At 35.6% G+C, this 25,111-nt stretch overlaps 1 protein-coding gene across 1 annotated transcript; it reads left to right on the top strand.

Annotated features, from left to right (window-relative positions):
- The first annotated feature begins 1,238 nt into the window (after window positions 1-1,238).
- LOC119837602 (fibulin-2-like) lies at window positions 1,239-24,923 on the top strand. The gene is made up of 28 exons (XM_038363254.1): window positions 1,239-1,481; window positions 3,840-4,014; window positions 5,430-5,508; window positions 8,338-8,469; window positions 8,694-8,757; window positions 8,961-9,094; window positions 9,556-9,679; window positions 10,153-10,314; window positions 10,612-10,779; window positions 11,568-11,717; window positions 12,354-12,447; window positions 12,898-12,980; window positions 13,320-13,448; window positions 13,896-14,039; window positions 14,637-14,823; window positions 15,217-15,785; window positions 16,260-16,556; window positions 16,785-16,895; window positions 17,492-17,674; window positions 18,210-18,350; window positions 18,708-18,865; window positions 19,364-19,459; window positions 20,344-20,471; window positions 20,803-20,942; window positions 21,529-21,685; window positions 22,338-22,458; window positions 22,967-23,088; window positions 23,699-24,923. Exons 1-28 carry the CDS (start codon window positions 1,415-1,417, stop codon window positions 23,859-23,861), a joined length of 4,278 nt encoding a protein of 1,425 aa, XP_038219182.1. The 5' UTR covers window positions 1,239-1,414; the 3' UTR covers window positions 23,862-24,923.
- The last annotated feature ends 188 nt before the right edge of the window (window positions 24,924-25,111 follow it).

Raw genomic sequence — 25,111 nt, 5'->3', positions numbered from 1 at the left:
ATTAATTCTACATTATTATATCAGTTCAATTATCGGCACGTCTGAGAATGAAAAATTCTACGACATGTGACATCTGCCAACTCGTACGCTGGCCAACAGCGTGGTGGATTATTGCCTAAACCCTCATAGGAGGCCTGCATCCCAGCTGTGGGAATATATATGGGCTGATGATGATGATATCAGTTCCATTATTATTCTCAGTACATATATTTATACGATTTTCATCACTTGGCACTATATTATATATATTTTACTGAAACATTTTGTCACTATATTACGATCACTGTCTTTTAATTATGATTGTAATTTAAAGACAAAAATATGTCTATGACACAATATCTCTGTTTAATATATGGCAGTAACAAAGTCTCATTTTGTTAGGAACAATTTTTTTTAACTATTATGGTATATCTTAAATACAATAATTGTGACTAGTAGATATATCACCACTACTACATTGTAACAATGAAAGAATTTTTCTGCCCTAAAACACGTAAAACGAAAATAAATCTCATAATAACATATTAAGCCAAGCTTACCTTCATGCGGAAACGTGTCCGTTTTAATTAAATTTTAATTAAACTTATCACGGGAATTTTAATTAAAAACTCTGGAAACAAATTACTGTCCTGTGTCTCGTGCGACCTGCGTACTTTATTATTTTGTGGGAGGGAGACTGTAGAGCAGATATTACATAGAGGCGGCAACATTTGGCTAATTATACGCTAATTATAATGTGTGTTTCTGTTTTATAATATTAAAACTCTATTAAAAGAAACATTTCATTCGATAAATTGTATTTTATATTATAATGTTGCGACCGTGGAAAATATGATAACTTATAAAACTTTATAATATACTTTTTCTTTGCAAGCATATACATGTATTTTTGAATGCATTCTAATGTATGTATATTTATGATTGCAGGTACTGAGAGTATACAAAACTTTTACTATTCACATTATAAGTCTATTATATAACATCATATATTCCAAACAGTAGTTTTTAATCATTGTATGAAATGTCATAGTTTTTAAATTAATGAAGCATTTTAATTGCTTATCTAATACAATTCAATTGAGTTATATGACCTCAAAGTTACGCCTTTAATATTTTGTCAAGATCACAACGCAGGATATATACTCACACAGTTATGCCACATCTGAACGTGATACACGATAATCGATAATCTTTGTCATGACAGAGATGGAGGCAAAGAACAAGACCGAAATAGATTGCGTAGCGTACGCACAGCGCTCACTCCTGCGCACCGCGATCAAGGATTGTTCCTTATTTAAATTTTCAATTAATTAAGCACCATCTCGTTCGCGCGTATTGATACATGGTGAGATGGATAGATAAACAGATAATTTAAGTGTTCGTGATAGAATCCTGTTAGAATTGTTTATTTATAATGGTGATTATGTGGAATTTATTGGTATTTGTTGTGGCTGTAACCTTTTATCCCTATTCAGTTGATGGTGAGTTTTTTGTATTCAAGTTACGCGCAAGTTATGTTTAAGTTCGCGAAATTTAAAAGAAATGAGAGTCTATATTTTCATTGAAATTCTCTTTCGTAGTTGCAATTACTAATATGTTAAAAAAAACTTATTTGAAATAACTAAAAGCTTTTTTAAAATCATATTGACTGACATAATAAAAACATTATCCTTTATTAACTAAATACAACTATTTGGATGTATTTCTTTTTTTTTTAGCAAAGAAAATTAAAGAATAAAAATAAATTTAACATCTTTATCATGTATGTTAAAAATGTTGTGGAAAAGTGATCAAGCTTCTGAATTTTAATGTAACTATGTGTACTATTGGTGCAAGGAATCGATAAAAGAAATTAATCATTTATTTATGCATCCAAATATTTTGACAAAAATATAAAATACGTTCGATTTTATATTCTATGACCACTGGCATCATTATTGTATGGTTTAATATTAACCTATATTGAATCTTGTCTATCAACATATCAACTGACAATAACTATCATAGCAGACGAAAATAACAGCAATGACATAAGCAAGCATGAATGCATAAAAACATTTTAATTTTATACCTACTGCATCTTATTTATCAAACCATTCACAAACTCCACTAGAATTAGTTATTCATTCGTATCTTATATAATACATCTTATATACATATTAGATATTACATAAGATTTTAATTTATTATATTGTAGGTATATAAGATTATTATTATGATTATAAAAATCCCGCCTGCTAACTTATTAGTATTATTGTAATGACATTTTTACAATGTTATATTTGATATTTATATTTCTAGGAAGAATTAAATATAAACAAATGAAAAATGGAGGGGCTTTTTTCTGTTGATTACATTGACAAAATTAAAATTCGGCAAACGGTTTGGGCTATAGAGCGTGCAAAATAAATGGACAAACATACCAACATACGTACATACATGCATACTGCAATGCAACTTATCCTCTTTCTATCAAGAAATCCCTACGCTATGATTGCTATAAAAATATTACTCGACCAGTTTAAATACATTTTCAGATTTTATTTTAAAGAGATAACTAAACTACGTAAATGTGAGTTAGTAGAGTTAGGCCATCCAATAAGGATAATCCAATCTGGAAACTTCACCAATAATATGTAACTTAGATCTCATAAAATTTATAAATGTTCTTAATTGGGTCAGTAAAGTAGGTTACCTTATTTGTCAAGCCGTGTGTGAAACTTACGCAGAAGTTCATTTTAATTGCCATCTGAAACAGCTATCTGTAATAAATTAGATGTAATAACTTATTAAATACATAGTAATATTCCATATATTAAAATAATTCCATTGTCTATTGACATTTATTTAATTAGCACGTTGTTCTATATATATTTAGGAGGATAAAAATATACTTTTATGGTATAACACATATAATATGTACGTATATAAGACAATTTTTGGTTTCACCGGCATGTGGCAGCAAGAATAGTAGATATAAATCTCTTCGTAGTTGTTTCATTAAATGGCTTAAATCTGGTTATTATTAAGGTGGGTTCTTAAACGCCGTTTTATAAATGTCCTAGGCTATTAATGAGGCGACTGATTAAATTATTTGATGGCGAATGGACACACAAAATGCCACATGTCGAGCAGATAAGTTTATTTTGGTGAAAAGGTCTTATCAAGATTACTTCTCAGAATTAATTATAACACTTAACTGCATCCATGAATCATTGTGAGAGAAATTTCAAGGGCTCTGAAACCAGTCGGTGATAAAATCTGAAGTGCTCAATTGAAAAGTACATAACTTGGCCGTAACGAGGCGTTTTTAAATACAGGACGATTTTGTTAAATTAAAATTTATTTTAAAAGATTTTGTTGAAACAACTTATTTGTTCGATTAAAACATTCTGTTTTCAATATGAAATTAATATAAGGCCTATGTCATGACATAACTCTACATTTCCGAAAAATCCCAAATAAGGTTTATATTAAAATTATGCTCTACGTAGAGGTAGATCTCTAATCAAATAAATAACAAGTGTTCAACTGTCTCTTCTCATAAGTTCGTGTAAATACTTGATAATAACAGATGTGCTAGAATCCTTGCTCTGCCATGTGACGTTTCCTTAATAAATAATTATGGAAATTTTTTAAACCGACTATATTGATCTATATCTCTTTAAAGAAGAAGAACGAAGAGTTGATCAGAGTTTAACCACATAACTCTTTGGGGTAAGGAGCTTGTATAAAGACCTATGAGTTCCTTCCTCAATCCTTCCCCCCTCGATAGAACTCGGAATTCGCTGTATGTTGATGTTGAGACAATAATTTTATATAACCGTTTTAAATTACAGGATCATTAGCAGACCAACTGGCTGAGACCACGCAGCTATGTTGCTACCAAGGCACTATGTATGCGAGAAACCACACTTCAGAGGACTGTTCCTCTTCGATTCCTCCCGAAGTGCCCTCAACGTTCGGCAAGCTTTGTGTCTTTGCTATGGACGAATGCTGTGAAGAGTACTTTCGGTAAGTTTATAGAATCCTATATTAAATCAATATTGTAGTTAGTTTAAAAGTTATGTGATAGAAAAGTTGGTTGTAAATTTTAAAGAAAAGTAAAGTTTTTATAAACGTGAACGAAAAGTTTGTAGGAGTGTATGGATATATGTTTGTAACTTTTTCATGCTAATTTATACCTCTGAACGGATTTCGATGATATTTAATAGTGTATGTACCAAATTAACATATAAGCTATAGAAATACATGCCCGTAAGCAACAGACTTACAGAATACGAAGGTTTTTAATTCGTTGTGTATGGTTCTTAAATACACTTTTATTAGCTTAACCTGTATGCCTGAATGAACTTCTTGGGGCTCCATTTTGAGGCTCTTTTGAGGCCAAAAAGCCTCATGTAAATAGAAAGTTTTAATTCAAACTTTGCATACATTTGAAGGATCGCCAGGATTAAATAATTTCCTTACGCATGCTCTGTATAAGAGTGAGACAAATTATCTCAATCTGAGACAAGTGGATTCTATCAACAAGGCATGTGTGTGTTTTAATTTTTAACCGACTTCAAAAAAGGAGCTTATATGTGTTTTAAACGATTTTTTCTCTGTTTTATTTGAAAGCTGGTTCCTCCATGTGATCCCATTTGAAACTGCTCGGTTAGTTTTTTTGTTAAATGTAATTGTTTTTTGAACTATAATCTATAATTATCTTTTCATATGTACAACAACAAGTATTGAAATGTTTTCAATTCTATCAATTGCTACATACGTCTGAGTTAAAAATATAATTCCTAGTATCCGACTTAGTAATAACCAATTTTGGTTTGTAAACACCCACGTGGAGATGTAACAATTTGATTTATATGTATTACAATGAAGCAGTGCATGTTAAAATCATCTCTAAATTCAAATGTGTAGATTTCAATATTCTATTAGCATTATGGGAGTATCGTTAAACTTGTGGTAATACTTATAAGGAAAAGTTAAAATAGAATTAAGTGGGTCATGAGCGATTTATTTATTTATGATGGCATTGTGACTTAATTTCGTGTCCTTGAAATTATGAGGTTGAATCTTTCACAAAATTCAGTACAGTACATTTTAAGAGGTTTGTTCTTATCTAGTCCTTCATTATAATACAGCGAATCGATTGAAAGCATTCTTGTAAGACGAGCATATGAAATTATATGAAACGTGAGTATGATGACATTTTTAATAAACATCTTTAAAACATATGTGCGACATCCCTTAAATAGTGTCCCGAGCTGCTAACAACATGATGTATGTAGCTCGGGCTCATTCCTCCCACGGCTCGCCCTTTGACCCTGTTAAACCTCTCCAAAAATCTTAGTTGAATTGAGTTTATAATCCAAAAATAGTTAAAACAACATTATTGTTACTTTTTAATGCATGTGCAATTTTTGTAACAGAAAGAAGAAAGACTGCCAAATGGGAATTGATCTAGCGACTTCTACAAAGTCTTGTGTATCAACTCAGGACTCTACTAAGGTAAGAAAACTAAGGTTTAAATTAATTACTTATTTGTATTAAGGGTTTATTATAAACATATTATATTAAAATAGACGTGATTTGAAGAAGAGTAACAACAGAGTTTCTTGCTCGTCTCTCTAGATACTTCTTTCCGAACCGGTGGTAAATGTTAACACTATGTTATGTCATGACGATTCAGGAGTGCTTGAAAAGTAGTCGAATTGAACGAATAAATCAATAAATGAGGAGTTTGCTAGAATTTAAAATTAAAACCTTAACTTTACTATGTATGTATTTATTACACAATATCTACGGTTTTTGATCGGGCGGTCACTTGAAATAAACATTCGTAGGTACAATATGCGGTATTCAGAGATTTGTTACCAGATTTATTACGTTAAATGAAATGGATTTTGTTTCTAAAATACTTGAAACAAGATTGTGTACTTATTACAATTTTAATATGGATTAGATTTTCAGTATATGCGTGCGCTTATTTAAGTCATTACTAATTATTAATATAAATAATAATACTCGTACATACAATGTTATGGTAGATAGCTGTGTTTCCGGATGGTTATCAAAATGTCTCTTCCAGAATTCTAGGCATTAATAATATGTAACATGAATATAGTGTGACCACATCATTTAATACATATATGTTTTTATATTGATTAGTATATCAGTATAACTAAATTCATATAAAAATCATCATTATTATCTTCTATATATATAAAATTCTCGTGTCACAGTTTTCGTTGCCATACTCCTCCGAAACGGCTTGACCGATTCCTCTGAAATTTGGTAAGCATATTGGGTAGGTCTGAGAATCGGCTAACATCTATTTTTTATCCCGATATTCCTACGGGATACGGACTTACGCGGGTGAAACCGCGGGGCGCAGCTAGTCCTATATATTATAGTAGGAAGTACCTACTAATATTATAAATGCGAAAGTTTGCAAGGATGTGCGTTCGTTATTGCTCTTTCACGCAAAAACTACTGAACCGATTACAATGAAATTTGGTACGTAGATAGCTGGACAACTGGAATAACATATAGGCAACTTTTTATGCCGATATTTATACGGGATACAGACTCACGCGGGTGAAACCGCGGGGTGCAGCTAGTTATGCATAATATTATTATAAAATGAATAATAATCTCTATGTTAACAAAGCATTGTGTGTGAGTATTTAAGCACACGTGGTGATACAGGTGTATTTGCTAGTTTATGTTTGTTCTTGATCTGCTCACAATATATTAGTAGAAATAGCTGTGACCCGCGGTTGAAACCGCGTAAGCAAGCTGCGTAAGTCCGTATCCCGTAGGAATATCGGTATAAAAAGTGCCTATGTGTTATTTCAGTTGTCCAGCTATCTACGAAGCAAAATAGTATTATTATTCACCAATAGATGTCAGGAAAAAAAAACACGAATAAAACACGAATATGACATTTTCTAAAAAAAATTCCTAGCTAGATCGATTTATCGCCCCCGAAACCCCCTGTATACTAAATTTCATGAAAATCGTTGGAGCCGATTCCGAGATTCCAATTATATATATATATATATATATATATATATATACAAGAATTGCTCGTTTAAAGGTATAAGATAAGCCAATTTCATAACCTTCAGCAACAAATAGGAAAAATTATTTCTAAATATGCTGTCATTATAATTGGGAAAATGTATGAAAATCTATGCATACTTATGCCAATGTCCAACACCTTCTGGTAATAATTTCTTGAGCTTTTAATATCATTAGGATAATTAGGTTATAACAATTATTTTTCATCTATAAAAAGTTACTTAACTTATCAAGCGAATGTTATCTCTAATACGTTACAAAATATAAAAATTATTAGCCATGTTATTGGGTAAGTTACTATAAATACCTATTCCATTCAATAAGTAGGATATTCAACAACAACCGATATCGGATATGCCGTTAGACACAGGACAATCTTAATATATTACTTAACCAAACAATGGGTGTGGGTAACTAGGTAATTAGGAATTCTGTTATCTTAGAGTGTGATAACATTTATGAGACTGCGGGAATTTCACTTTGTTGCTGATAAAATAGTTTGCGGATTAATATTATATCAAATAAACTTTATGTACAATGTTTAAAATAATAGACAGAACAGAACAGAATATGAAGAGTTTCTTTTATAAGCGGGTAAATCTCGGGTTTTTAGCCTGTGGTCTGTGATAGCTATATTATTGTTTTAGTGACATCTGTCAATCATATAATTAACTGTTCAATATTAGTGCGTCAAATTCTAAGTGAATTTGCCGTTTACCTGCCCAATTTATTATTTAAGGTTTTCTTAGTATAAGTTGCAATTTCCATTTTACATTTTACTAAAGAAATGTTTGCTCAAGGCTTAGATAGGTAACATAGTACTTTATAATTCTATTAAAATTGTTGTTCATTTTCAAATACCCTCAGAAAACATTACAATCTAATTAATAATTTGTTAATTTCCTTGTGTGTAAAATTTGATTATTTTGTATACTAATTGATATTGATATAAAAATTACAATTAACATAAATAGTCAACAGTTGCCTTGCATCATATCTAGTGCCAAATTTTCCGAAACTAATTGGAAACATACATTTTCAAATTAAGGATATTTTTTCCATTCCCAATTTAAAAGTGCGATTCTGTCTTTATCAGTACAAAAATCTTGGGAATGCTTACAAATCTATAAAGCTCTATGCCTCGTCTACAAACGTTTGTTTTTAACGTTCATTAAAAAAATGTCAACATAAAACCATCAATATCATTAAACGAATACATACCATAAGTACTATAAAATAAGGATGACATTCCAGAAATGTTGCTTCCAATGCTTGGGCGGCACATCGATCGGCAGAGCACGCGGCGCGTCGGCGTGCAGTCTCCCCATCAGCGGCAAAAGCGCTGAACAGCTGCTAGCGGCGGACGCGTACTCGCAGTGTTGCAAGGTAATCTGAAGCTGCTGATTGTTATAAAACACTAAACATGCTCCTTTCAGGTTGTTTGTTTATTCGCGGAATTGGGTCGTAGGTTTGTGAGAAGTTAGTTATTACGATGCAATCGGCGCGTTAGAGAATTTTTGTACAGTAAAGTTTACCGTTATATTATTAGAGTACATTTTTGGTTTACTACTTATTTGTTTAAATGTTACAAAATTGTTATGTTTTTACAGAACTCGGCAGAGAAAATTTCTGTGCCAACGTCTCCGGCGCCACGAACAGTTTACAAAGATGAGGGTACGATGTTAGACTTTTCGGAGAGTTTTTAATTTCGTTTTACCAATATGACAACTTGTCATTTTTTCTCGGTCTAATTAACTAACTTTTAGCCTAATAACTATTTATTAACAAAACAATCAGTTTACGTCCAGGATTTATCGATGTTACGCTTATATGTCTACCACTGTGCCGAGCCATTAAAATAATGACCTTATTTTCAGAGGTCTATTCTGTTTGTGAAGAATACGCCCCCAATGAGTTATGTGCTCATCATTGCATCCCACTGCCGGGGTCTTACAAGTGCGAATGTAATCCAGGGTTCATGCTCATGCCTGATGGGAAGAATTGTAAAGAGGTATGACTTATTTCTGTGAGTATCGTACAATATGATCTTTTTTCAGACTTTTTTTTGCATATAAAAATCATAAGATTAATAATTTTTTAAACAATTTTATATAAAACATAAATTAATCTGTCTGAATCAGTCGTAACAGTTTTGGAGAATACATCATATATCAATTTGGTAAGAAGAGAAAATTGAAAACTACCGAAATAAATATCATTAATGTAATTATGTTAATGTTTCACCATCGATAACATAACGCTTGCCTGCTAAAAGTGTGCTTGTTAAAAGTGTGCATTTTTCATCTTAGTGCCATCAAAACCGCGTTTCATGCGCATTTAATCGAATCAAAAGGTATTCGTATGATCAGTTTAAAAAAAAGCTTTATGGCCAGAAGGGCGTTTAACAAGCACACAACCGAACAATCCTAAAGAAACACCTTATCCCCCCCCCCCCCCCCCCCCCCCCCCCAGGTTACCAAGAACAGGTGCAAGCCGCACAACCCGTGTCAGCACAAGTGTAACGACAACGGGGTCGAGGTGAAGTGCTCCTGCCGACGCGGGTACCAGCTCATGGCAGATGGAAAGTCCTGCCAGGGTGAGTGGGCTCCAGGATTCTAGAAGTGTTGGACGGACTATTAAGTTGCTGTAGCACCAAGAGACATGCAAAGAAAATAGATACGAGATATGTCATTTTAAGAAGTAAAAATGTCATACCTTTGAAAATTCTTGGTGGCGGCAAATTAATGCGTCACCATAATTAAATTCGGACAACACTAAGGTGTCGCACAGTCTCATTCTAAGCTAACTTAATAGTAGATGGATTCTAATAGATACTGCGCTTTTCATCCTGTGCTTTTAAAATTGGTAAAATTGTCTACCTCTTCTATGCGGTCCAATTCTTTCTCTTCTAAGGCCTGATTGTCGTCAAGGAAGAATACTTTTAGATTCAAGAAAAGTTTGAAAATCAATTGAAATTACGGGAGTACTCTTCAGTCTTAGTAAAAAGTGATGTTATTAAATATTAACTTAAAAAGTAGTAATTCATACCTTATTCACATAAATTTCCAGATATCGATGAATGTACGTTAGACCCGCCAGTGTGTCCAAACACACAATGCCACAATATCCTGGGCTCCTACAAATGTATCCCATTAAAACATCCCAAGAACCAGGATAAGGGAAAGTGTCCGAGCGGTTTCACCAGGAATCTGGCTAACAATGCTTGTGATGGTAAGGTTATCGTATTTGTTTCTTGTTATTTTTCTGTCTTAGTTAATACTAAATAAGTTTTTAAACATGCACTAGCATCTAGGGTGTTTAGGATAGAATATAAAAAGTCACATATTTTTATACAATTGCGAAAATATTATACATAAGTCGTAATTCATATCTGTACCTGGTTCTAATTTTATTAAGCTATTAAGCTATTAATTTATAGTTTCCGATTTTTCATTTAAAAAGCATCATTTCCTGTTACTCAAAAGCACCAGGCACACACGAATGTATACCTCGTACCCCTCACCCCAGACATAGACGAATGCAAGTTGCCGAACCCCCCCTGCCCCCCCCACCTGTGCACCAACTCGGTGGGCGGGTACGCGTGCGGCGGCGCGGCCGGCGACCCCGCCAGCTGGCCGCGCCGCGAGCTGCGCTGCCCGCACGGCTTCCGCGCCGCCGGACACGACGACTGCGAGGGTGAGTATGATATTGGGGATGAACGGATTGTGTGCTTTTGTGAAACCGCAGTAATAGTGACACTTTTATTATATCTGCGAATGTTCATAGGCGGTGGTGATCGCTTACCATCAGGCGGACCACCAGCCCGTAGTGACATAAAAAAATATTGGCCTCGGCTATTTAGCGGCCGACCCATCATACGGTATGCAATGCACTGATGTAAATGTTACAGATGATGTAAATAAAGTTTCGCAGAAAAAATCTAAATAAAAAAATGTGTAAAAAACGAAGCCGTTAATAGGCACTTTGCAAAAAAAAAAAAAAATAAAAAATAAAAATTAAGAAAATACTTGCCACTAATGCGTTATAACGTGCATGTGGTAACCATTGTCGGCGAATCCTCTTTTCTAATATTTATACACAGGATACACATACAGATTGCTGAAAATTTTCTTTGTTTGCCTAGAAATAGACCGGGGAAATACGATTGTGTGATCCGGGCGATACTGTACAGATTCTTATACTATAATCCTTCTTTACGAGGGTGACTATTATTTTAAGAGAATATATGGCTATATCGCGCCATTCGATACTCTAAATATTTTAACAATTTAATTAAACTATTCCGAACAGAATATTTGTGTTCATGTTAGCCAATATCCTTGGTTAACCAATGCAAAATGTATCATTTAAAATGCAGAGATATATACTTAAATTATTCTATCATGTTCTTGATAATGTAAGAACTGCATGATTGCTATGGCATGACAAAAAAAAAGTTAAAAACGAAAAAAACAAAATTGTAGATGTGGACGAATGCGCAATGAACAAACACAACTGCAACAAGCTCTCCCAGTTCTGCATCAACACGCGCGGTTCCTACCACTGTCAGGACAAAGCGTCACTGCATTGCCCGCCTGGCTTTAAGATTGACAGAAGTACTAATAGGTGTGAAGGTAAGTGACGGAAGATAGGAAATAAATTAAATATAATGCTTTTCCATGGATTTTTAGCACAATTTATTAATGTAATAGGTTTGGATATTGGTAAACGATCACCACCGCCCATGAATATTTGCAGAGGTAGGTCCATTGTAAATGTGTTGTCCGCTTTCAATTGGCAAAAGATAGGGAAGGATTGACTGGGAAGGGTGAGGAAAAGGATACGGGTCCCCAATCGCCGAACAAAACAGTAATATGCTACTATTTCACGCCGATTTTCTGCGGGGCTGTGGTACGTCCCCGGTGCGAACTGGTCCAATTCGTGCCGAAGCGTACCCGACTGCGATACTCAAATGTTTATCCAACTAGCACTTGAATACAGCAAGCACGTGAAGATTCTCCAGACCAAGCCATAACCGTTAAAAAGTCTTTAATTCATAAATGTAAGATTAAACACGGAAAGCCGTTAGCTTCTCACTTATGTAGCATATCCTTAATTATTAATATTTCAATTTAAAATTAAATTTAAATTTGTTTCGTTATTGTGACCCAAATGCGTTCCAGAGTAATGCCTGATTTAGATCGTGAACAGTAAAAACATTTTTCGTTTTAATGAATTGTGTGGGTTTCTTTATTGTTTTTATTTTATAGATATCGATGAATGTGAAGAAAACGATGATATTTGCAAACCGGACGAGATCTGTGTCAACGTCCCCGGGGAGTATGACTGTAAACCTAAACACAGGTATATTATATTCACTTTACCAATTTATAAGGCAAAAATTGGCAACGCATTGTCTTTCATGAATCCTACTAATATTATAAATGCGAAAGTTTGTAAGGATGTGTGCGTGTTTGTTACTCTTTCACGCAGAAAGTATTGAACCGATTGCAATGAAATTTGATACGTAGACAGCTGGACAACTGGAATAACATATAGGCAACTTTTTATTCCGATATTCCTACGGGATACGGACTTACGCGGGTGAAACCGCGGGGCGCAGCTAGTCTGTTAATAAGTAAAAGTTGTACCAAGGAAATAAAAAACGATTTTGTATAATACGATTTTTGAACTAAATAAAGACTCTTGTTTGGTTTGGGTGGATTTTGAAAATATATTTTAATGATGAAAATTATGGCTAAAACCTGTGAATGTTATATAATATGGCCATTAAACTTGGGGTCTACTTTACAGCTTTTCTCAAATTTCCAATAAAGCAGCCAAATCAGCATGTCCAGATGGTATGAGAGAGAATCAAGATACAAAAGTATGCGAAGGTAAAAACGTAAAGCATGTTTTTAATTTAACGTTCAGAATTTCTGTGTATAATTTTAATTACATTTCATTTTCACTGTCTTACGTCCAGATTCCTAATTCATCATTATAATCTAGCTAATAATTAGGAGTGTTTATATAGATCTCTTCACTTGGCAGTTTTCTTAAATTCTTGAAGGAAATACCTGAATCAATTGGTCTGAAAATTACATAAAAATGAAATCTAACAATCTCGCATTAAAGAACTACGAATTGACCACTGCTTGAAACATAAAACAAAAATTTGAACTAATTTATGTTAATTCTATGACAATATTTAGATAGACTTCCAAATATTTCAGATATAGACGAATGTGCGGAAGGCACGCACTTGTGCGATCAGTACCAGAACTGTTTGAACACTAACTCCAGCCACGAGTGCATCTGCAAGGAGGGCTTTGAGCTAGACCACACCACTGGAGCCTGTGTTGGTTAGTGCTATTTCATTTCTAGTACTATAAGTCCATTCATTTGGTCCAGAAAAGGGATTATCCTGTATCTTTTCTGGGAGTCTTAAACATGATTAATAGTCATTTTCACATTATAAACATTTGACAATAGCAGTGGCCAGTAATATATTATCTTTTGAAATCATCAAGTTGACGTTATATTATTTTGTCCCAGCAGCCCTTGTCTATTGCAATCGAGATTTCATCAAGCAATATCTCTCTCTCAAGCAATATTGGCTCGATGGTATTCAATGTAATAATTTTACACAATGGCGACATTTAAAGCCAAGATACTTGTTATTTAAATTCTCTTTTTAGTTAAACTCCTGCAATAGTTATTGGAATAATTTCTTTTGCAGGGAAAACCTAAGGCTAACCAAAGAAAAACCCAATAGTTCGTATTAAATAGTCCACATTAAATGATTTCAGATATAAACGAGTGCGCCACCGACCAGAACACTTGCATCCCGGAGTCCCAGCGCTGCGACAACACTGTGGGCTCGTATCTCTGCATTCGGTTCATCTCCTGCGGCACGGGATATATACTCCACCATTCTACTAGCACTTGTGAAGGTTAGATGATTAGCTGCTTATTTTCCTCGCTCTTTCCCTTTCCTTATTTAATTGTCTTTAGAATAAAAATCCAAGAAGAAAGGAGCTGCAAATGAATGATAGAAAGACTAAAATATATAAAAATGAAGTATTTCCTATTTTATATAACATTTTATTTTTCTTTGTTTTTATAAATATAAGTAATAGTTTTTGTTAGAAATATGGGTCTAAACTGAATTCAGCTTAGGGTCTTAGCAATCGAGAAAGAGTCAAAGAAATGTATCTCCAGTTTCTCTCGTATCATATTCAATATTTTCTAAAAGATTTCTTTCAATTCGCAATCAATCATCGCAATCAAACTATTTAAGTAAATTAAAAAGAAGCAGCCGGAAGAAGGAGCCGGAGTCTCTTAAAAGTGGACAACGCGCAGATGCACTACCTCTTCGAATGTTCAAGGGCGGTTGTGATCGCTTCCCAACAGGCGAACCACCACCTTAGTTGCCCGTTCGTGGCATAAAAAATTTAAACTTTAAAAATATACACAAACATTTATTGCATTTATATTATATATAACCGAATCGTTATTGTGAAATGGATAAAACGGTATAAAACCCGCAGACATCGACGAATGCGCCATCGGCACGGACAACTGCGCGCGCGCGGGGCCGGAGTACCGCTGCGTCAACATCCCCGGCTCCTTCCGCTGCCAGCGCAGCCGCCCCGCCGCGCCGCCCCCGCCGCCCCCCACACCCCCCACACCCGCGCCCTCCCCACCCGAATACGAATACGAGTATTACGATACTGAGTGAGTATACCAGTAGCCGAGTTTGCATTTTCATGTTACATTTTTTCCTTATACATAATATGTTGTCCGGATAATACTTAAAATAATATCAAATTTGGTGCAGACGTTTGGAAATGCTGGTAATAGTTTATTCATTTACAAACAACTGTTTTTAAAGTAACTATGCTTTACGGCGCGATGCTTTCGATTTCCCTCTCTATCTACACTAATATTATAAACAGGAAATTTTCGTATTTTTGTATGTTTGTAACGTTATCACGCAGGAACTGCTAGACTGATTTCAATTTTTTTTTCACCATTGGAAAATTTAAGCTTCACTGAGTGGCATAGGCTATATACACCGTTTGACTTTGATACAATATTAAACGTCACTAAAAGACAATAAAATTACAGCGATGAAATAGAAGGTGCTCAAAATAGTACCGAGTCAGAAACAACAACAACACCCCAACCGCAACCAACAACAATGACGGTATCATCGAGCACAACCAGTACAACTCCTGCACCAGCTAAAACCGATACGGAACCGAAGGTCGACAATAACATCGATGTTGACGAACCAAAAAAAACAGAAGAACCATTTGAAGCACCAAAACCAACTGAAACAAGCAGAACAGAACCAAAGGAGGCAGATAGAGATATCTATCATTTCGATCCAGAGAACGAACCAAGAAAACCAGATATACCGAACGAACCAGTGTATCCCGTCACTTATCCAGATATAAAACCTACAGAAAAACAAAATGAAGTTACAGAAAGTACTCAGCCAACGCCAACTTCTCCTAAAATGGTTTATGTGGATGTTGGTGAAGGTACTGCGATATTGAAGGGTGATAAAAAAGACGATGGGTCTGTAGAGGTCAACACAAAAGATGTACCGAAGAATGAATGGACTCTAATACACGGAAAGCCAACGGATTGCCAGCCTGGGTTTGAACTGGATGAATCCGGCGCTTGTTTTGGTGAGGATAAAACTTTGATTTAACGCGGTTTTATTAGTTTCACTTGAAAATCAGAGTTTAACCGACTCGTTCAGACTGACAGATTTAATTCAAACTATGTAAAATGTTAAGGATCAGTGAATAATTTCATGAGTTTATCCTATTATCCTGACTAGGATCGCCATGATTAAATAATTTCCTTATTATAATATGTCTGTAATATGTCATTAAAGCGTCATTTAAAGTTTAATTTAAACGATATGTACGATAATTTAACATCCTTTAATTCACAAACATTATATGAAACTTTATGATATTTTTGTAAATATATAGCCTAATTAAACGGTATATTTTGCTTTATGCATCGATGATACTCGCCTATTTTTTATAAATATTTATATCTTTTTTTAATTTTTTTATTCGTTCAACACTTAATTTAAAAAATATTAAAATCTCCCTGAAGACAGATGCAATATATAATAATTGTTGTCGTAGATATCGATGAATGTGCAACAAACCATCACACATGCTCAGGCTTAACTGAAACATGTCGAAACACTATGGGCGGTTATCTGTGTGAGTGTGCAAACGGTTTCCGTCGAGATTTGTCTTCCGGTATTTGCGTGTTCATCATCACATCGACTTCGACTTCGACTACACTAACGCCTTGGACAACCTCTACTGCTTCTTCCACGACAACCTCAACGACAACCTCGACTACGACTTCAGCGCCTACAAGTTCGACTTCGACTACAACTAGCACTGTTGCACCGACAAGTTCTTCGACTAGAAGTAAGTCTTGTTGTATTTCATTATTATTATTAACATTAAAATATATTTTGTGTATTTTCTATCACTGTATGATACACTGTACGTTTCGTTTATGTTCTATAAAAAGCTCTTTTTTTATATATCATTTCTATAAGTTAAATTATCAGATTATTTTATTTATTACAGTTTATTATATTATTTTTTTTAATCTCATTGTTTTATAAAGTAATTGATTACAACTCTCTTCAGATTACTTCTGGGGCTACCCTGACTACCGGCCAGTTAAAACGAGACCGTTTGTGCCGATGACAACGTGTGATGCTGGATATCGGTACAACGTGCGACTCGGCACATGCGAGGGTGAGATAGTCATTGTTATAATATCCATGTATATATTGTTATATTCATATATATTCTTTTGTCAGAAGTTTTAGATAATTTTCGTTTTTAATTGAAATACTCCTCTTTTAAGAAACACAGGATATTTTCAAGATTTCTTTTAGCTATATAGCTATATAGGATAGTCAAAAAAGAGCTTTCCAACGTTATACTTATACGTACACGATGTCTGGCTGGTGAGGATATGTGGCATTCATTTTGTTCATTACATTTTTTTTTCAATGACCATGATTGCATTATTATGATTTTTTATGATTTTTATTGCTGTCTTTCCATTTATTTAAATGTTTAATAATTTTAATATCTACCCTGTCAAAGACGTATACGCACTCTCTACAGACGTTCTTTTAAAGAATATTATTATCGTGATTATTCTATTGTTACCTTTAATTTTAGTTAAATGTTTTGAATTATTATTTCCTACGTACTACGTAATTTTTCTTGCCTTCGTAATGTATTTATCACTCTGTATACAATATCACGAAATACACGTGTACATGTACATACCACTATATGTGGCATGTGTTTAAACGCGTGTTGTCGTTGGCACCCGGCAGACGTGGACGAGTGCGCGAGCGGCGCGAGCGGCGCGGCGAACTGCGCGGCGGGCGAGGTGTGCGCGAACACGGCGGGCGGCTACCGCTGCGAGTGCGCGCCGCGCTGGCGCCTCGACGCGCGCCGCCAGCGCTGCGTGCCCGACGCCGCCGGGGGCTTCCCCGGCGGGTACGGCAACCAGCCGGGTCAGTTGCTACTTAGCCGCATCAACTTTACCGGCATTCTCGTCGCTGTCAATACAAATCTCGCCATTATAACCATATTCATCATTAGCGTCATCACCAATGCTGAGATTATGAATATCTTCGTCGACATTGTCATTATCACCATAATAATCATTAGCATCGTCATCACCGTCATCATTGTTATTATATGTGTCGATAACATTATGTAATTATTAGTGGTGCGTTCCGGCTTAGCCCTCGGTCCTATATAACTTATATATAATGTATGTTACTTGATGAAAATTTAAGGTGTAGGTGAAGGATTTTTTGAAATCGGTCTAGTAATTTTGTGAGAAAACATTACTAACGTACATTAAAAAGCAGAAATATTTCTTCTTAATAATATTAGTTTAGATTATAAACGTGAGAAATATTATTGTTATCTGTTATATCATACCGCTTGTGCAGGGACTATCATTGGCCAAGTGTGAATTGGTCAATATGCCGGTGCAGATTATTCAAAATTGATCTGAATCTGATCGTGATATTTTTCCAGAATATTCTCCAGTGGATCCTCAAGATATTCCCAAAACAAATCACGGAGGCCAAATCGCTGAACCTGCTGTTACTCCTTCTGAACACAGTGGTCCGACCTGCCCTTGGGGCTCTAAATTAGGAGATGACAATACATGCCAAGGTACAAGACATACATTTCATTCATCATATATATAAAAATAATAAAAAAATCATTTGCTGTTCGTTAGTCTGGCTATAACTCCAGAATGCTGGTCTGATTTTTATAATCATGGTTTTGGTGCATTCTGAATAGTCCAGAGAAAGTTTAAAAGGAAACAATACATAGGCTGGCGAAGCCGCGGGCGGGAAGCTAGTCTTCAATAATTTCTTAATGTGTTTTGTTTGCATTAAATTTAAAACATTTTCAGTTAAATTTATGATTTCTTCTATTGAAATTGAAAAATTGGTTAACGTTAAGATACAATCTATAAATTTCGATTTCATGCGGCTTTCAAAAGTCAATCTTCTATAAAATCAGATATAGACGAGTGCGCGACCGGAGAAGCCAAGTGTGGGCCGCTACAGTTGTGCACCAACTTGCCTGGCGGATACACTTGCAGCTGTCCCATCGGGCACCGCCTCATCGGCGACCACGAGTGTGAAGATGTTGACGAGTGCGCGATGGGTGGTAGTGTGGTGAGTGTTTTGTTATCATTTGAGTAAAGTAGACTTATGTCACACAGATCTACAGTTAAGTCACTTAATATGAAAGCTTGGCTAAATTCGTAGTGAAACTAATAATTTATGGACTGAAAATGTTGTAGATTAAATAAGATCATCGGGTCAGAATCCGGTAATGGTCCTTCGAGCCGTTAATTCTAATATCAAGTTAATGTAGCTATCACAATGGATGCATTTTTTTTATTTATGAAGCTCACAAGACCTTACTATAAAACAGTAGATTAGAGGTGCCATTTCTATTGCATTTTTCAAACATACTGCATAGACTATAGATAAATTATATTAGTGTGAGCAATATGAACGTACCAGCTTTAGTTAACGGGGCTTTGTGTATATGCACACATAAAAAAAATCATTTGTTAATTATTTATAAGGTTTCATATATTAGAAATTAAGATTTTATGGTTAATCGTAATGTATTTTCATTTAAAATTACTATTCTGTTATTTTCAGCCCATATGCTCCCAAAATGCGGATTGCGTGAACACGGTGGGAGCTTATCAATGTCGCTGCCACGATGGTTTTAAACCTGCTCCCATTAATGATAAGGTAAGGCATCATTGAGTTTAATGGTTCCGCTTTATTAAGTAGACATTCTTTTTACTTTAAAACAAAATAATAATTACAATATTTTTATTTATACATTCATAGATAACGAACATTAAACTAGAACAGAAGAAAATATTGCGAAGTTCGAAAAGGAAAAATAAAAGTAAAATAGAACAGGATTATAAATGTCTATTTGTTTGACTGTTAAGTAGTTAAGATTTTCGGAACTACTGGACAAATAAAAAATGTTTTTTCTTTATATAGCTGTTAGGTTTCTGCAGCATATTAATTATTATGGCTGTTACCCGCTTAAACTAAAAAAATATACCTTGACAAAGTATTCTTTTAAAGGCGCATTTTCTGCTAATAGATTTAAATTTGAAGATCTAAAACCTCGGATGTAGTAGTATAAAAGTCCAGAGCTACAAAGAGTGTCATTTTAGCAAAAGTTGTTTAATTTCATGAGGATTTTCAGTACAATTCTATAAATCAAAACCTGGAATATTCTATAATATGTTCCATAAAATGGTCCCAAATTCCGTTCTATCGTTCCAAATTTGCAACGTATTGTATATTGTTGACCGCTTCCCTGATACAGTGGTTAACGCGTGAGCGTAGAACCGAGGGTTCCTGGGTTCGAAACCCGGTGGGGACGCACAAAAAAAATGTCTCGGTCTGGCAGGACACACATATAGAAAATAAATCAGTGAAACAGATGTATATCATCTGTCCCATACCCCACTGGGGGACTTTATTTTTTTATATATTGTTGGGCCATATAAAACACGCCTCTAGGTCATGTAGACCCCTCAAAATCGAATTGCCAATGCCATTTGGGCAGCTGTTTGTGCGAGCCGAGTGCAGAGGGGAGTGCGCGTCCACAGGTGTGCGTGGACGTGGACGAGTGCGCGGCGGCGCGCGCGGGCGCGCTGTGCGAGCAGCGCTGCAGCAACGTGTGGGGCTCCTACCGGTGCTCCTGCCACCGCGGCTACCGCCTGCAGCCCGACAACAGGTACATACCCACCTACCTGCCACTTGTTGTCCATTTGTTGTCTTCGTCAAGTTTTCATGTGCTGCAATTTGGAATTGAGAGAGAAGTTTAGACCAATATTGTCTGAAGTTTTATAAGTTTGTACGTTCGTCAATATCAGTTGGTGTTCAGATAGAAAGAATTAACGTCAGTTTGTAAGATTTTCACTTATAATTTCTTTCAATATTTATATTGTTGTAATGTAAGTAAGTTTCAAATCTTAGTAAGATTTATTTATCGTCCGTCAATTGATTTTTCTACAAATACCATATTATTATTATTTTTTGTTGATGGCCCACCATTCGTTTTATAGAACTTGCGCAGATGTAAATGAATGCACGGAGTTCAAATCGAAGAACCTGTGTGTGGGACGGTGTGTCAACGAGCCGGGAAGCTATCGCTGCACTTGCCCCTCTGGATATCGACTCTCCGAGGATAAGAGGAGCTGTATTGGTAGGTGTTTGAGAAACAGAGCAGGGTTGACTATTTTACGTGAAAAGTTGTTTTTGGACTAATTGTTAAATTGTGTGATACTATTGTTGAGAGAGATCAACATATAGATATACATATATATTACATACATCATAATTAAAGTATTTCATAAGGATTACTTACAGCTATTTAAGAAGTAGTTCTAGGTTGGTACTCATGAGTTAATAATACAGTACTTTGCAATAAATTTAGGTTATAGAACTTTAAAAATTTATGGTCACCGGTTCTGAATTGTATATACTCTTTTATACTTACTTCGGGCGTTCCCCAAGGATCGCACTTTGGCCCAACTTTATTATGTATTTTATTAATATATTTAAAAACAAATTCCTTACTCAAACTTATACTATTTGCAACGTTCGAAGTTTTAAAAAATATATGTAATCTTGTGGATATTGAATATAATATAATAACTTCAAGAAGATCTAATGGACAATGCAATGTACAGTTTTGAACACACCACCGCTGAATATTACTAAGACAACGCGAATTTACAAGACTCTCCCAATAGTTGCATCCCTACAAGCTATCTCCATGGTATGTGCAGACATAGACGAGTGCGAGACGGGCGAGGCGCCGTGCGCGCGGGGCGGGGCGCGGGGCGGGGCGCGGGGCGGCGTGTCGGACGTGTGCCTCAACACGCGCGGCTCCTTCCGCTGCCACCGCATCGCCTGCCCGCCCGGCTACCGCCTCGAGAGCCGCCAGTGAGCCGACACGCACCACACATATCTCACTCTCTCTCTCTCTCCCACTCTTTCACTCTCTTTCTCTCTTTCTATCTCTCACACACACGCACATATTTTTCCTTTTATCCGCCCGATTCGCTAACGTTGGGACGCACTGCTGGGACACAGGCCTCCTATGAGGGTCCAGGTTATCCACCACGCTGGCCAAGTGCGGGTTGGCAGATATCACATGTCGTCGAACGTTTGATTCTTGGAGAAGCCGGTGTCCTCACGATGTTTTCCTTCACCGATTTAAGCAGTAGTGATGTTATACACATGTGCAGATAAATTGAAAAATTTATTTCTGCAAGCTCGCCCGGTCTCGAACCCCAACTTATCGATTTTGAAGTCAGAGGTTCTCACCACTGAGCCACCACTGCTGTTTGTTTAATTGTTGTTTATTTAAATACTTCCAAGATATTTTCGTCCACTCGCAGCCTTCACCAGACGGTCGATTGGAAGAAACAAATTCTCGTTATAATACAATTCCGCAATGCATCCGCACTATAATGTACGGGTCACATTATCAAGCTCTCTAAAGAGTAATCTAACGGTTTTTACAATCTTCAGGCCACATACATACATGTTTACATTTTCCTTGTGTATGTATGTATGTTCAATATCATTCCAGCCGCTGCACCAAGATCCAAACGTACTGTCCGCCGGCGGACTGGGAGTGCGCGCACCAGCCCAGCACTTACAGCTATAACTTCATCACTTTTGTCTCCATGTTGGACATCCGGGATTCTAAGGTCAGTTCCTATATTTTTATCGCATTTTTCATTTATTCGAGTTAATGTTTTTGTGAGTTTGATATTTATTTCTTCATGACATTATGTTTTTAGTTCTATGTGAGTTTTAAGATTTATATGTATGCAATAGTACTTATTTGATAATATCAAATAGAAGAAGTGTTTAAATATATAATTGGAAAACTTGTAATACCCCACAGAGGTCCGGCGTGAAATAGTAGCATGCAACCGGATGCTGGAGGTCCCTATTCTTTTCCTTACCCTTCCCAGTCCTCTCTATTATTCTTTTCGGCAATCCTATCTTAATCCCTTCCAATTAAAAGGCGTCAATCCATTTGTAGAGGCGTTAGGTCTACAATCGACCTCACGCCTCTCCAAACGTTTTTGGGCGGTGGTACGCGCTTACCATCAGACGACCCACCAGCTCCATTGTCTCCGATGACATAAAAAAAAAACTCGTCACACTTAAAATCTCAGCATTTAACTTATATCGTAAACAATATTGCAGGTGGACTTATTCACAATGCGCGGCCCGAACTGGCCCTACGCGAAGATGAACTTCAAGTTGCAGCTGATCGATGTTAACGCGCCGCCTTCCGTTGCTGAGAAGGCTGATATCAATGCCTTCCTGTGAGTATTGTTTTTTTTTTAGTATTTTTCATAAATCTGTTTGTTTGGAAGTAAATATTAGATTGATATATTTTAATTAGCTTTTTGGCCGCGGCCTCGCCAGCGTAGCCAGAGGACATTTATATGAATGAGATGTTACGGGAGGTAAAATGTAAACTATATCACTCTAGCGTCGTTTCTTTATCCAGATACCAATCGTACTATAAAATCGCTCTATTGCGCTTGTGACGATTAATTTTCATTAAACTATTGGTACTTGGACTCCCTTGGAACCCTCATAGGAGGCCTGTGTCCCAGCAGTGGGAACATATATGGGCTGATGATGATGATGATGATGATGATGATTGGTACTTGGTACGAATCTCTAAACTGTACAATTTATTCTGATTTGATACTTTCATATAATAACATTCATGTATATTATATACCGCCTCCTTGGCACAGTGGGATTAACGGAGAAGCGAGGACCCCTGGGTCTCGAAGTCTCTGTCTTGTAAGACACAGAAAGCTAATCAAGGTTATTTATAAACAAAATTGAACTCAAACCCCACAAGGGGACACGAGAACTCACTTCCATCATGTATTCTAAACATACTGTCGCATACCCCAGTCTGGTCCAAACGGGCAACCAAGCGGTGATGTCGCTGACGCGGCCGCTCGCCGGCCCGCAGAGCGTGGAGCTCGAGCTGTCCATGGAGCTGTTCAGCCGCGGACAGTTCGGCGGCATCGCCGTCGCCAAGCTCTTTATACACGTCTCCGAATACGAGTTCTGATTCCACCTCATGTCTATATATAAACCAATTGTTAATATGAATCCATCGCGGAATTGTAAACTACGATTTGTGATCCGCTTGTAATGTTTACAAGTTAACGCGTTCATTCTGGATAGATTTACAATGCGTCGATAAATTCGTTCCGCTGGTTATGGATTGCAAGTTTTGTGTATTTACTCAGTAATTAAGTGAGGTAACTTCTTAAATATACGATCGTTCAAGGGATGTTTAAATTTGGTGGATAATTCTATATGTATTATGGAAACAGAGATATCATATTCACGTTCATATTTGATGCAAGAATACGAGATACGTATTAACATTACTGAAATTACCCAGGCACCAATTGCTCCACCTGTCGAATAAAAATAAAACAGTATGTGACATTATTAATTATTCAGCGTAAATTATAACTAATTGAATATTTGTGATTTGTAATGTCAAATAAATGCAAGAAAATAATATGTAATTGAAGTATATTGACTGGACTGTTGATAATACTTTTTAAAGAATGCTCTCATTCAGAATAAAAACATAAGTCTCACGATTTATTTTTATTAAATTTGATAAGTTACAATAACATTTTGGGTATCCTATAGTACAAATGATGCATATTTCAGACGTTTAAAAAACTCAGAACATTACTTTTACATAGACTCAAGTTGTTTGAGGATAATTGTTAATTCAAGTTGAAATTCGTTTTATCTATTTGAAAATAACTGGTCAGTAAGATGATGAGTATCATGAATTATACAATGAAAACTACGACGTATATTTTTTATATGAAATTATAAAAAAATTATCAAGGGACATAAGAATATTATAGTTTTTATGTAATTGCATTTTACAATAAATGTGCCATGTTTATAAATCTACTGGAATCAGTATTTCATAAGTTTAAGAATATTATTTTTTACCCAAATCCCTTTATGTATATTTCATATGATTGTTCACTTTCGGGAATCGAATTCGTGATTACTCGATTCACTTGTTTGTAATCTTTAGAATTAAGCATTGTGTACGAATGTTAAATATTTGTTAAGGTAAATAAAATATCGAAATGATTGCTACGTTTTATTGTATATAATATTGTTTACCACTTCTACTAACACTAGATCAGTATCTCAATCCTAGAATATTTAAACATTTCTTTCTACTATACCTTTATTATAAGGACAAAAGATTCTACTAACATCTTAAAATTCAGAACATAGAGGAAAAACACAATTGAAAGTAAAACAAGATACTTT

Source organism: Zerene cesonia, chromosome 28 (assembly GCF_012273895.1).
Source record: "Zerene cesonia ecotype Mississippi chromosome 28, Zerene_cesonia_1.1, whole genome shotgun sequence".
Classification (NCBI taxonomy): domain Eukaryota; kingdom Metazoa; phylum Arthropoda; class Insecta; order Lepidoptera; family Pieridae; genus Zerene; species Zerene cesonia.
This window is presented reverse-complemented; position numbering and strand designations above follow the sequence as displayed.

Bases quoted from the DNA above. Each gene is read 5' to 3' on its own strand.
- LOC119837602 (XM_038363254.1), top strand. From the start codon at position 1,415: ATGGTGATTATGTGGAATTTATTGGTATTTGTTGTGGCTGTAACCTTT. The intron at 18,866-19,363 runs GTGAGTGTTTTG...TGTTATTTTCAG, and splicing joins GCGCGATGGGTGGTAGTGTG to CCCATATGCTCCCAAAATGC. The intron at 22,459-22,966 runs GTCAGTTCCTAT...ACAATATTGCAG, and splicing joins TGGACATCCGGGATTCTAAG to GTGGACTTATTCACAATGCG.